At 39.0% G+C, this 14,989-nt stretch overlaps 2 protein-coding genes across 6 annotated transcripts in view; one reads left to right on the top strand and one right to left on the bottom strand.

The window, feature by feature from the left end:
- gria3b (glutamate receptor, ionotropic, AMPA 3b) overlaps positions 1–6,266 on the top strand; it is a 169,386-nt gene extending 163,120 nt beyond the window's left edge. For 2 of the 3 annotated variants that reach the window (XM_072663160.1, XM_072663161.1), the window contains exons 15-16: positions 285–532; positions 4,356–6,266. In XM_072663160.1, the coding sequence (XP_072519261.1) occupies positions 285–530 (246 nt within the window). In that variant the 3' untranslated portion in view covers positions 531–532; positions 4,356–6,266. The remainder of the gene's footprint in view (positions 1–284; positions 533–4,355) is intronic. The other variant, XM_072663162.1, reaches the window with a different exon arrangement.
- Positions 6,267–14,073: 7,807 nt separating this feature from the next.
- The window catches only part of thoc2 (THO complex 2), an 87,099-nt gene continuing 86,183 nt past the window's right edge, over positions 14,074–14,989 (bottom strand). For all 3 annotated transcript variants that reach the window (XM_072664320.1, XM_072664319.1, XM_072664321.1), the window contains one exon: positions 14,074–14,964. The gene's annotated coding sequence lies outside the window, so the exon portion shown is untranslated. The remainder of the gene's footprint in view (positions 14,965–14,989) is intronic.

The raw sequence follows: 14,989 nt of genomic DNA, 5'->3' as shown, positions 1-14,989 counted from the left end.
GGTTGTAGGGACACCAGATCCTGAAGTCAATTCTAGCTAATTTGTTAATGTGCTTTCATGCCATAGTCCTCCAAGTACTGGCTTTGCTCAGTCCCTTTGGAATCCATACGATTTCCCCTGGGAAGAAGCACCACTGGAGGTTTTACAGTAATGCCAGCAGTTCTGGTTGATATTTGTACCAGAGATGTTTCAGAGAATAGGTTATGCTATAGGGCCATGTTTTTGTTTCTGTCAAATGCCTGCCAGTGCAAAGCGATACTAACTGTCTTCCTCACTTCTCTTAGGACAAGACAAGCGCTCTGAGCCTGAGCAATGTAGCCGGAGTCTTCTATATTCTGGTTGGCGGGCTGGGGCTGGCCATGATGGTGGCTTTAATAGAGTTCTGTTACAAGTCACGTGCAGAAGCCAAAAGGCTGAAACTTGAAAAGAATGCCCAAAACTTTAAGCCCGCACCGCCAACCAACACTCAGAACTTTGCCACATACCGAGAAGGCTACAATGTGTACGGGACAGAGAGCGTTAAGATCTAGGGGTATGGATCCGAGCAGTCCTTTTCTTCATTACTGTAGTGTCTGTGGTTGTCCTGCCTGGTCACTGTAAGTGTCTTTGTGTGTGCCATCGATGGCCTCATATCATTCAATGTTTCACTTATGAGTTAATTGTGTTTGAGTTTACTGGGTACACTATTTCACAAGCCTATCTTCATCACTTCATCACAAGGTGATTAAACAGGCTATTTTTGTTACTGTGCCTTTAAAGGACTGGCGTGAATGAATGGAGCTGAACTTCGAAAGTTTGGACACGCAAATATATATCGTCATAGTTTTAAATTGAGCAGTAGGAAACACAGACTCAGTAATCAAGCATATAAATAAACATTTTAGGCAAATCCTAATGCTGTTACTCTTTCATAACATAAAAAATATTTCTAAATCATCAATGGTTCATCATCAAAGTTTCTGAGCCTAGCCGTGTAACCTACAAAGAAAAAAATTCACCCTGTCTCGGTTCAGTGGGCGTATGGTCTCTCCTCTCCTCGGACATCTCTCTCTTTCATTGCAAAATTGCTTGTAAAAGTAAACAACAGCTATTCTGCTCCAACTTCGACATAATCCGCTCAGTTTCAGTCGCCGTTGTTTGTAATATGGCAAGAGAGTCAACACTGTGGCTTTAGGAACCCACCCCCTCGCCAGACTAGTGTTTTGGGCTCATGTATAAACTCTCACAATGGTGCAGGTCACTGGTGCAAGCTACACCGTAGACCTATTTTGACTCGACGCAGAAGCATAAATTGGCCTCAAGTGTTGCAAAGTTTCTTAGTTCTTAGTTTTCTTTAGTTCTTCGACCTTGGTTATAGGATTTAGGTGTGAGGCATATCACCATGTCTTCACTACCTCTTTAAACCTGCTTCCACTCAGCAAAATCAGAAAAGCAGTAAAACAAGGCAGGGCAGGGCTAATAATAGTTATTTTTTTCTACAGCAAGGAATGTAATAAAATATGGCAGTTCAGGGGAACCATGGAATACAAGGTAAAATCTAGAAGATCTATAAAAAACTGCTAATGCAGGTTAGAAAGGCAAATCAAACCCCCCTATATGACTGCCAAGAAACCACAATAGCGCATTCAATAAAATACCAGCAATGTAATGTATAAGTTACAAAATAAGATGTTGAGAAAATATAAAGAACATTTTGTGTTGTGTTTATTTAGCTGTAAAAGCTGTATTTCCTACTTCTTAACTTAAAAAATATTTTAAATAATATATAACATATAATATGTTGGCCAAGTTGTCCAAATTTCTATATGTAAATGCAAAGCTTTTGTGTGACATCACAAAAACAGTTCATCTAAAATAGGCTTTTATGCAGCTCAGGTGTCGTATATAAACCAGGACCTAAATGGTGGCAATTTAATCAAACTTTGGAAACTTGGGGAAGCATGCTTTCCATGAAATGGTCCCTTTAGAATGATAACAGATCTGCATATCTTCACTGGGGCGACAAAACTGCATCTCTAATAAAACTTCACATTCTTTCAATGTCAAAATTATTATTATAATAGAACACAATTTTCAGGTCATTATGGACATTTCTGTGTCCACCCATTATGAATGTTTGACAACAGAAATGACAGCTGGCGTTTTTTAAATGATGGAAAGACAAAAACGTACATGCTGGGTCTGATATTCTAATAGAGCATGCATGCATATAGGCTGATTTTCAAAGGCCTGTTAATCCTCTTTACGTTTGCCATTACATTTCAGCTGAGCTGCTCGTCGCCCTGCCAGCTATTTTCAAAGCATTGCATCAGAAATTGCACCATGTCATGGAAACACATTGGCTTAATGGTGTTTGTATTCTGAGAGGATATCTTGTCAATTCATAACTGAAAACTTGCACATGAGTTGCAGGGATGCAAGTTGGTCCAGTATAATGTTAGTGTAGGACTGACCAATGAATGCACAGTGCTATAAATATGGGCTGTTTTACACAGACTTAGCAACAAATGTAAGTAATAGCATTGACCTCAGACCTTAAGATTGTGACCTTCTGTTAACATGTTTTCCATACATCTATTTTTCCTTACATTCATATTCAAACCATTCTTCATATTAGTGTCTGTTTATTCTACAAGTGTTGTAGAAGGTCCACTTGCTATTACTGAATTAAAGCACTTTGACAGTTAGAATATACCTGATCGTTCAAAAGTTGGTAATCAATCTTCATACTGTTTTAAATCATTTCAAACGTGGTTGTAGAAAAAAATAAAAATAAAAAAATTATAATTTAAGAAGTATTTTTAAAATGATTCATAATTCTAAAAAGACACAATTAGCTGTAGAACATAAATAATAAAAAGTTACAATAAACTCAACATCCACAATGCTTCAAGTCACAGTATTTTCCATTTAATATTCAAAACAGATATAAAATATTTGATCTATTATATCTATTCTATTTTTTTTTTAGCTAAAAACCCAGTTAAAATTGTGTCTTCCTTTTATTTTGGAAAGTAGAATGATGTGAAAACATACCTGTATAACAAGCAGGTTTTGGCCAATAAAGTGCTGGCATTACTTTACAATAAAGTGCTGACTGACTGGCGAGCTGACTATGTATAAGTTGTGCAAGTTATCATTGTATATAAAGCAAAAGTGTATCATTCCAAACTTTTCAATTTACAAAATTCTGAAGATACAGATAATAAGCGACAGCCATTAGGGTAAATAAAAATGATGAACATTATTTGTCAATAACTGTTTATTCATTTTTTACAGTAAAATACAACCCCAAAAAAGTTTTTTTTAAGCCATGATATAGAACACAATCCTGATGTGCTAAAACACCACAGACTTTAGCATTACTCCTCATTTAACACACCTAATTCAACTCAGTAGCTAATCAGTAAAGCCTTCGTGACTTCAACCGAGGTGGAAGGTGCTAATCTCTGCAGTGCTGTGTCCTGGAAGGAACCCAGTTTGTGTTACAGTTCTGTGTTACAGTAAAATCTAATGGCTTATAATAGACGTTAATGGCCAGTGTGTTTTGGATAAACAGGTTTTATGTTCCACGTGTACCAAGTACAGCAGAATTTAGAAGTGGGCAACATGGCCAATGTAACATTATGATACTTGAAGACATTGGCACAAAGATGTGCCACATTTACAAAGCACTACTAAAATCCAATGAAATAGGACTAATTATCTTTTTAATGAAGAATGCAGCTACTCAGTGTTCTAGATCAGTGTTGTAACATTTTACATTTTACTTTTTTTTCTGCTGAATTCAGATACAGTTGATCAGCCAACATGTTAACATCTGAGAGTCGATTCTTTGGTTTTGCACTGCAGCTGCAGGGCTAATGGGTGCAGTATGACTTGCTGGAAACTCTAAAAATCAACTAATCTTACTCCAACTTGTAGTTCTATCATCATTAAATCAGCCCATGCTCAGTTTATATAACTGGCCTCACTCTCTCTTGGTGGGTGGGATGGCCCTCTTTCTCCCCCCATCTGTCAGTGCAGGGATATTTTGGAAGAAACAAGGGGAACTATCGACTGCTATTGACTTGTTTGTTAGCTACATTAGCCTCGTCGCTCCAGCGCCACCTTAAACAAGCAGAATTTGTTCACAAAACATGTCCTGGCTGATCAACCACATCTGAGCTCATTTAAATTTGCCAAACCACTCTTTTGAAAGAGAACTGAATGTGGTTCTTCTACGGCACCACTCCAAAGAATCCTTTTATGCGGAGAGTAGACCAATAAAATATATATATGACCCCCATTAGGTTTGCTGGAAAACTCTATGCTTCAATTTAATACGGCCTCCTAATGCTGTGTCTCTGTTTCAGCACAGGCGCGATGCACTGCCCCCATGATGATTGTGACAAGAAAACCTTAAAAGCGATGGCTGGATCTTTAGGAGGGACCATCCTCTCCCCCTTCCCATTACCCGTCCACTCCATCCACACATCCACCCAGACCATCCTGCCCTGCCGGACAAGGCATGGTTATCGGAGAGAGTGACAGGAGCGGACTTGACATTGGGAAGAATCTGGACGCGTTTCCTTACAGTGCCTTACGGAACATTCTGAGAATCACTCGAATGCAAGCCCATCACGGTGACATCAACACATCGCCCGACCACACACTCGCACTCACACACAAACTCTCACACACAAACATGCGAAGTGCAAGCGAATGCCATCGTCATCTGTGAATAAACTCTTGAACTAGAACGTAACTCCATGGAAACCGAGAAACAAAGCCATCACTTTGCGATCTTAGCACATTTTTGGAAGAGCCAGACGGACTGAAAACTGTTTGAGACAGCCAGTTTTTGTGGTATCTGAACGCTGCTGGACTTGGTTGTCGAGCAAATCTACAAAAGAAAAATGAAAAACACACACAAAAAAAAGAGCTTGTATTTCATTACCTGTAAATTTGCTTTCACAATCACAGCCATTGAATCAAAGCATTAATTTATCAAATTTTAAATTCTTTCAACTAGAAATCATTTAAATGTGAGAGAGTCTGATTATATGCCGTTACTTGAGTAGTCGTCATTGTTTTATTTTTCTGTTCGGTGCTGCGGATTTCTCCGAAATCTGGCAACCTCAGCCCATACAGGCGCTAGTTATATAATACATTTTGGCGGTCGGTAACTAAAAAATGCACATTCTGTATTATTAATATGACCAAAAAAGACAAATATACAAAAAAAAAAAAGAAGTATTGCGATGTGAGCACTTAACATGCGTTAAGCTGCAATCAGTCTCAAACGTTACACAGATTCACATGCTAGTTAAAAACCTTTTCAAAGACAGTAAAGCGTATCTACAGTATTTGCATTCGTTTACTTGGATCTTACTTTTTGTAGTTTTCAAAGCCTACTGTACAAGAAACTTGAAGCTATACGATACATGTGATAAAGGATCATCTAAATGTAGATAGACCGCAATCCATGAAGAAAAAAAAAAAAAAGAGGAAATGGCTGTTTAAAATGTAGTATTCGAGAACCTTGCAATTTTTTCCCGGTACGTTGCACATTTAAATATAAAAGCTTTGGGTTTTTAGTTTTATTTTACAGAGCATTTTAGTGTTGGATGAATTACTTAGTAAAATAGCATTAATGACAGAAACTACAAATAGATTTAACACAAGGTGATAACAGGGGTCGTCTTTAAAGCTTAGCACATTTACATTTTGCTGTTACACTTTCTGTTTCACTTTGAGGAAAACAAATAAAAAAAGAAACTGTGATTCCATAGGATTTAGGATAGGTATCAATCCTGAACCCTGGAAAGATAGTTTTATATAGCAAATAAAAGCTTTTAACAGAGTTTTAAAACAAAAGGAAATAAACTACTAAGAAGAAATGTTTAAAATTTGTTTAAATGAAATTTCTAGCAGGATTCACAGCGGAGTGACTGAATTCCCTATTTCTTTCTTGCTTTTTTTTTCTTTCTTTTCTTTAAAAAATCTGCATGTGAAAAATCTGTGATTGCCTATCGAGCCCTGCAACTTCCATCCAATCCTAGAAGAGCAGAAAAGCAGAACGTCAGTCTTCAATTTTAACCTCATTTTACCCCTTTTCTTCCCTTCCCTGTTCTGCACCTCGGCCCGGAGAACCTTACCAGGCATCCTAGTGATAAACAAAAGAAAGAACTGCATGCGTGGGTATAATTTACTGAAACCTCATTAGCGAGGCCTTGTACAAAGAATTTTAATACATTTTGTAAATAAAACCTGTATAGAAAACACTGCTCTCTCTGCTTGTTTTAATACTTGCTTGGCGGTGTCTCCAAAACGTAAATGTCTTTATACTTCCACAAGCCATTGGCTAATGACGACAGCTAACTTACTTTCAATAGAACATGTTTATTACGTATTTAAAGTTGTTTGATGTATAAAAATAGTACGTATGTGACTTTGGTGGGGGTGAAAAATAATCAGACAAGCCTAGTTACAACCCTGTTTTTTCAACCCTCAAAATGAAACACACTGATTTCCTTTTATGGTGGATTCATGAAAAAATAAAAAACAATAAGTTCTGCTTTTATTCAGCTGGTTTATGTCACGGCTCACAGTAACTGCATAGCCTAGCACAGCACAGCATACCATCGTTGTAACACTGTAACAAAAACACTGTCATTATTTTTTCCTTACCAAAAAGTGTTGCCACCTGCTCATTCTGTCCTCTCAGCCTCCAGCCCGGTGGTGCCTGCTCTGGTCAGCCATTCTCCCTTCTCTGGTCAGCCTAGCGTTTGCCTTTGAATGAGGAGACAACAGTGTTTGAAGTTAATGAAGTTTGTCACCTCCATGAACTGAACACTGATTATTCAACTGTGCCACGATTTTAAAGGCAGTGTTCATGAACAGATGGAATTGTGTCAATGAATCAATCTGAACAACCATCTCTGTGCCACAGCTGACCAACTGCAGCTGCACCATTTGCATTACTTCAAGCCCTGACTACAGCTTGTGTAAATCCATTCACATAGTGAAGTGGTGAGATCACACCATGTACCAATGGAAGCTATCTCAGAGCGCTGTCTGGGAAAGAGGGGGAAAAAAAAGCTTCCTAATAATAAATGACTGAGACAGCGACCTCAGCTTGCTAATGAAAAAACAAGCCTGACATTTAATAAATGGTGAGCAGGACTGAATAGGTTTAGCAGAAGTGTTGGGTTTTTACCAATTTAAAAGATGGTCTTTGAGGAATTATCAGGTGCTCTGTCAATACTGTGTGTTAAACTGATAAAGGCTATGATGTTCACTTCTAAATGAGTTATAGACACCAGGGCTTTAAGAATATGCATTTGTGAAAAATCAGGACAACCCATGAAAACCTTTGTCTTTTCTAACATATTTAATCTTAAACATATCTGAACAATACTGTGAGACTGAGGAAATAGAACATAAACACATAATACTCGTCTTTTTCATCATTTCAATTGTTTGTAAAATGCAATTAATAGAAAGGCAATTTTCTTGAGGACAACCCCATATCATTAGAGAAGATTTTGGAGGAGCCTGTCATATTTAAACCTTATATTTAGTATTTAGTTTGCTTTGCAAGTGTTAGCATCATGGTGAAATCCAAAGAGCTCTCTGAGGCCTTCAGATTGAAGGTTGTAGATGAAGATGAGTCTGGGAAGGGATTTAAAAAGTCTCAGAACAATAAGAAATCAGCTGTTCCACTGTCCGCTAAATACTTTACAAGTAAAACTGCCAACAGCTGAAAGAATTCTGCATGGAGGAGTGGGAAACCCCTTCTTTCAGTCAATGTCAGAAACCCGTTGATAGTTATAGGAAACTGAGGTTTCCAAAGGTTTCCATTAGGGTTTGAGGTGTTTTAACTTTTTTCTCAGTAAGACTTTGTTAAATAAATTGTGGGGACTTTCCAATTTCCTCCTTGGAAACTCGGGATAGCCTTACCAACCTAGAGTTCAAAAGACAGATGGCCACACTGCACATCAACTGTAATAAAAGCAGTAGAGTTTTACAGCTCATCAGTACTTATATCTATTTGTGTATCATTAAATCAGTCCTATATGCACAATACTGCCCGGCTGTGGATGTGTTTCCATGATGTTTGGATCCGTAAAATACTGCGTTATCATCAACTGGTATCACTAACAATGCTAACCTGGGCCATTAAAAGTGGGACATCTTTTGGTTAGACAAACTATTCGTAGTAAACTAGATGTGTTCACTGTTTTTATGTTTTGAAATAGTACAATTATGTTTATGTTTGCCAGAAAACGGTCAACTCAGGTGTAACGTCATTCCCAGCTTACGAGTCTGCCCAGTGAATGGAGCTTTACAACTGTTATAAAAGCGTCAGCGGAGTGAATCAGATTTACCACAAATATCAGCACGCCTAGAACGCCCAACCAATCAGATTGTGAGGTTAAACTAGGGCTGGGCGATATGGCAAAAATACTATATTATGACCTTTTTCACAATACACAATATTTATCATGATACATGTAATAACAGTCTAGACACATCATTAAGGACAGATTCTTATAAACTACTATTCAGATCCTCTCCTGTACTGAATACAGTGATTTTTATTCAACATCTGCTGTCATCGAATTAAACCAGTCTAAATACACTGTTAGTAATGTAACCTGCAGCTGATTAGTGTTTATTAAGCACTAACAGTATTCTCCATATGCTTACAAAAGCATATTGTCTATCATAACAAAACTTGAACTTGTCACAATACAATAAAATATTGTCATATTGCAAAGCCCCAAGGTTTATATATCAACATATATCAAACGAATATATCATATATAATTCACAAACTAAATATAAAGACCCCTTAAATAAAGCAGGTAAGGAATCAATACAGTCTATACGTTTTGACCTGTGTGGAATTACTACGGAAGGAGAGCATCTTTTTTCTTAGATAATGTCAGCAGACTTATTGGTGGGGTGGTGACAAATACCCACTGCACAGTCAAACACAGCACGGCATCCATTACTGGAAGGAAGAGATTTCTGTTCCTGATCTTAAGCTGTAATAAATGAGCTTGTCCAGCACACTGTCTGAGAAGTGAAAGAATGATTTTACACTGTCGAGAGCTACAATGCTAATCAGTCCCTTTGTAGAGTTTGGTGGGTGCTGGGGAGGCAAAGTTTTTTTGTACATACACTAAGAAGTGTATAGAAGTGTATATACCTGGGCAGCGGACAGTGACAGTGACAGTGACAGTTTGTCAAAGGGGTTTGACAAAAATATTACATGAACTGTTTAGGAATTGGAGCCATTTATTTCCACAGCACCTCTATTTTCACAGGCTTCGAAGTAGCTGACTGATTAGCAGCTTTGTGGGCAGGTGTGGCCCGTTTCCTCATTATTTAATGACAAATTAAGGACTTAAAAGGTCCGGAGTTGATTCCAAGTAGTGGATTTTCTCTTTGGCAGCTGTACAAGGAAACTCCCAATATGCAGTCTAAAGAGGTGGTGATGCAAGTGAAGGGAGGCTGTAAAAAAAAACAACTAACTAAACTAAATCAGAGATACAGCAGAACCTTGAAGTTGCCAAATAAACAATCTGGTGCAAGGAATGCACTGCCGAGCTCAGCATAACCAAACCCCTTCACAACATCTAGTCTGGTCGAGAACACTCTTGAAAAGTATATATATATATATATATATATATATATATATATAGAGAGAGAGAGAGAGAGAGAGAGAGAGAGAGAGATGTATTAATGACAAAGTCTACAATCAAGACATACCTTCATGAGTGGAAACGCAGATGGGTTGACTTCAAAATGCAAACCACTGACAACACTAAAGAACAGAAAGAACAGGTTAGACTATTAGAAAACAACAACAAACAAGATTCAAGATTCTTTGGACACATGAAACCAAGATGATGAAACTTGAGCATGGAGAAGGAAAGGAATGGATTAAGAATCCAACGCCAATGGAACCAAGCGGCCTAGCTGTTCAGAGACAGCTTCTACCTCTAAGTGATTAGGCTGCTGATCAGACAATACCGCAGTGAAACAGTCCACAAGCAATCTCACCTGTATCATCACACCTCCACCCAAACAAACACACTTTACCCCTGCACTTACGTACTGGAACTGTGACCGATGCTACACTACACCTGAATTCACACCTTTCCAGTAATTTTTGTAAATAGTAATGTACACATTTCTGATTATATTTCAAACCTGTACATTTACATTGCTTTGAACCAGTGCAATATTATACATAGAGAGTATGTACAGTGTGTGTATAGGTATAGTAGCAATTAATATGTATATATTGAGTATTTATTTTGTAAATATATGTGCTCTTTTGCTACCATGAGGACTTTTGCTACATGACTTGATCTGATTTGATTTTGAAGCTGATTATTGAAGATATGAATGCGGTCAGATGTAGCAGGATGAAGTCTGAAGTGCACAGAGCTCTACTTCCTGCTCAGGTTCAGACAAATACTGCAAAACTGATGGTAACAGTCAGAGTTATGCTGCAGGCCTTTAAGACACAGTCATTGCATTTGCGTGTTCATGACTTTACACTGTCGAGGGCTACAGCGCTAATCAGTCCCTGCGCAGAACTGAGTTTGGTAGGTGTTGAGGAGGCAAGCTCTATTTTTTTTGTACATAGTGTACATACAGGACACACCTTCAATTCAGTGTTTTTTTATTATTATTATTATTATTTTAACACTAAAGTCACCCAAACTATGAAGAAAAATATATGGAATTATTTATTAAATAAACAAAAAAGTTAAATCAGAATATGCTTTGTATTTTAGATTCTATAAAGTACTGTAGGCACCGCTTCCTCAGATGACCGCTTTGCACAGTCAGCTTTATGAGGTGGTCACCTGGAACGGCTTTCAGTTACCAGCCTGGCCTGGTCAAGAGTTTATTACTTGAACTTCTTGCCCTCTGAATGTGTTTGAGAGCATCAGTCGTGTTGTGAAGAGGTAGAGTTGGGATACAGTGAAAAGCCCTTTTTGAGTAACGTCCTAAATCATATTATGGCAAGAACTACTCAACAAAGTCTAGAAAAACGACAGTCCGCCCTTACCTCAACAAACCAAGGTCAGTCGATACGAAACACTTTAAGAACTTTGAAACTATCCTCAAGTGCAGTGGCAAAGACCATCAACCGCTATGATGAACAGGCTCTCATCAGGACCGCCCCGGGGTTACCTCTGCTGCACAGGATACAGTGCAGGATATCAGTGTTCCCAGCCCCCCAGATAACAGCCCACCTAAAAGCTTCACAGAGTATTTTAGTTTAACACTTTTTAGTTCATTACATGATTACTTATGTCTGAATGACTTCAGTACTTTGGACTGGTACTGTACCTGGGCAGTGACAGTGGTTGTAGTGGAGCCTCTGTACACCACCAGTCACCTCAGTCTATTTCAACTGTTAGGAATTACCAGCCATGTTTCCACAGTGCCTCCTTTTTCACAGGCTTAGAGTAGCCGACTGCCCTGTGTGTGTGTGTGTGTGTGTGTGTGTGTGTGTGTGTGTGTGTGTGTGTGTCTGTCTGTCTGTCGTCTTCATGAACAAGCGGAACATCAGCAGGCGTGGGCCCTGTCCTGATACGGTCTCTGTGGTAAATAAACGGGCCAGTCGGAGGACTCCACTCATCAGTATGACAGTACAGATGGAGAGTGACCCAAACAAACAGGGAAAGAAACCCAGGAGCGCCGGAAAGTTCTTAAACTGAGAGTCAGTCAGCCGACCTCGACCCAACTGAAGAGCTTTTCGCTTACTGCAGACAGAACTGAGGCAGAAAGACCCACAAACAAGCTGCGACTCGGGGCGGCTGCAGTAGCTAGCTGGCTGATAAAGCTCACGTGGGGGAAATCCACATATGGTGACGTCCATTGGGAGGGGAGGGGATGCTAAGAGCTAATGACAACGCAGCTAAAAGCTAGCTAGTACCTAGCAGTGAGCTGTGGAGGCCTTAAACAACGTACTGTTGCCTCTGTGGTTCCAGAGACCTGATCACTATACTGCCGTCTAAAAACACTGACCTGTGGGACAGCCTGGGCTGCACGTTATCAAGTCAGCTAGCACCAGCTACTGTAGCTACCACCAGCTTCAGGGGGAAGCCTAGGTTGGGGGGGCACCATATTGAGGGAGTAGTACGATACTAGGGGCCCTAAAATGTAGAACTTTTCTTCTCAGTGTTAAGACATTAAACTTTTGTTGTTCAAAGAATATTTTTGTTGTTGCCTGATTTGCCTCCCCCTTCTATTAACAAGACGTGGTTCAGTCCACCTTCAAACAGGTGCTAATTAGAAAAGTGAGCAGTACCTCCTGCAAGTTGGGAGTCAAGCATCTACTTGCACATATGAAAATTGGGTTACCAGAAACACACACACACACACACACACACACACACACACAGCTGAGAGACAGAAAAGGGCAACAATATGGTACCCAGTTATCCACAAAGAAAGGGTGGGTGCAGTCCTTGTGAGTGGCAGGAAATCTGCTAGCTTATTCCATAGTGAAATATGCCAACAGTTATTGAATATCTTCAAGAAAAATGACTGCTGTTTTGGCAAACACTTAACCAACGTTCATCAGCGCAGGCAACGTGTTTTTCTAGCAGCTATTTATACTAAATTACCTGTCCAAGTCTCTGTCCAGTGCCAGGACAGGCAGAAGCAGCTTCAGGCCCTGCGGCCCTGCTCCCAGCTGAAGGACTTGCAGGGCTCACTACTGTAAAATATGCTCTCTAGTGCTTTTCTTCTAAAAGGTGTCAGTCCTGCATCAAATAGTGAATTCTACCACATGCACAAGGTTACTTGTTTAGGGTTGGTGTGGACTGGTGTTGTCCAGTGTTTTCATGGGGCCCAAAATCCCTGGCATCAACACCAAAGGACTTGCATTCTGACATTAAAAATACTCCTCATACTAATGATCACATTGGTCTGTCTAATTACCTGTAAATACAGGTTAAAGTAAAGCGGAAAGTTTACACTCGACTTCCAACACAGATTGCTTCTTTCCAATCCATTGGTGATATTTAGAGATATATATATATATATATATATATATATATATATATATATATATATATATATATATATATATATATATATATATATATATATATATACACACACACACACATATATGGACTAGGCTATGTATAGTGTATGTATTCATTAGAGCCACATGTACTGCAATGCATATATAATCATGCAGATACCACCATCAAAACAGAGAAAATAAATAATCTGTGATTGAGGATGGCTCAGTTGAGTATTTGTAGAACTGCTGATCTCCTGGGATTTCCAGAGTTTACTCTAGAGCTGTGCTGTAAACAAACGAAAACACATCCAGGGAGAGTCAGTTCTGCAGACAGAAGCACCTTTCAACATGACAACACGGACCAGAACCGAAAATAAACATTTCCAACATCTAATGGAATCGATGGCATGAAGATTTGAGGCTGTTTTGAGAGCAAAGCATATAGCATTCCTAAAAAAAAGTGATTAGCAAGTGCAGTTTTTCCTGATGCCCATGACTTAACAGTATTACACACACCTCAGCAGCACACAGTCCTATGGTGGTCCCTCTGTATGGACTGATGCAGTAGAGGCCGATAAATTGTGCAGCAGCTGATGAGCTACTTTGTAACCTACAGCCAGTGAATGCAAGAGGAAGGCAGGAGGACCTACAACAGAGTTCATGTCTAGTCACCCAAATGCATTTCTGACTTACAGCTCTGGAATATTTGCATGGAAAGCAGTACTTCATTTCTGACTGAAGAGCCAGATAGGAGCAAAAGAAATAATGCCAAGCAGTAACTCAAGCCTCACTAGCTGCATTAGCACATTCAGGTGAAGTACTCAGCTAAAATACTTAAAAGTGAGCCAATCTCTAAAACAACCCTCCTTTAGCTAAAGTACCTTACTCCCCCGAGCTCAGCCCTGAAGATGGGAGTGATGGCATTATGACTGAGATAAGCTCTCTTTGAAAAAGCCTATAGAAAGACAGGACAGGAACACAGTCAGCACATTCTCAAAGCACAAAAGATCAGACCTGTGTGACACACTGAGAAAACTATCTTTATTTAGAAAAAAGCATACACCAGTAGACTTGAGCAGATTAAAAACTTCAAAATTAGTTCTCAAAGTGACTCTCTCCATTTTCTGTCCATTTATTTATGAAGAAATACAGCTTGCCATTCTCGTTTTTTTTGTTTGTACAAATCTTTTAAAAACGTGATTGAACACACAATGAGGAATTTGGATGACTTACATTTGAAATGAAAGTAACAGGAAATTATGTATTACAAGTAACCATTTTATTCAATGTATACATAATATACAAATAGACCATTCGTACTGCTTCAAACACCTATGCCTAAATATTACATATGAATTTAAAGGAAGAGAAAAAACAAAACAAAAAAAATAAATAAACTGGAAATCTAACCGATACAGAGAAGTGTTATATTTCCTTTAAAAAAAAAAAAAAAAAAAAAAAGAGAAAAGAACAAATTGTGAGGGTAGGGGGAAAGATAGGGGGGGGGGGAGGGAAAATGTGTGTTCTGGCAGGTAATAAAAATACAAGCAAATTTGAGAGCAACATCATTCAGACCCCAATTCCATTTGTGAAGTCCAGCAGCACATTGTGCTAAAATTTAAAGGAAATGAACTTTCAGCACGGTACTGAAAATATCACAATAAAAAAATGGCAGGTTAAAATACAAGCTACAACATTTTCTAGGCAACACAACAAAAAGTTATCTATGCAGGCAAAAAAGTCGCTAGGGTGCAACCCGATCCTCTGCTCAGACAGTGGGAGGTGGGGGGGGGGGGGGGGGGGGGGGGGTTGGGGGGATGAAGAGAACAAAAGAATCAAGATGCTGACATGGCTGAAAGTAGTTGGCAGGCGAATGGGGGTCTCTGCCTCGTCACAGCTCACAACTGGGAATTCTGAAGAGGAATAATTACTGTCGTC

Source organism: Salminus brasiliensis, chromosome 19 (genome assembly GCF_030463535.1).
Source record: "Salminus brasiliensis chromosome 19, fSalBra1.hap2, whole genome shotgun sequence".
NCBI lineage: Eukaryota > Metazoa > Chordata > Actinopteri > Characiformes > Bryconidae > Salminus > Salminus brasiliensis.
Note: the sequence above shows the minus strand (reverse complement) of the source record. Positions and strands in the feature narration are given on the sequence as shown.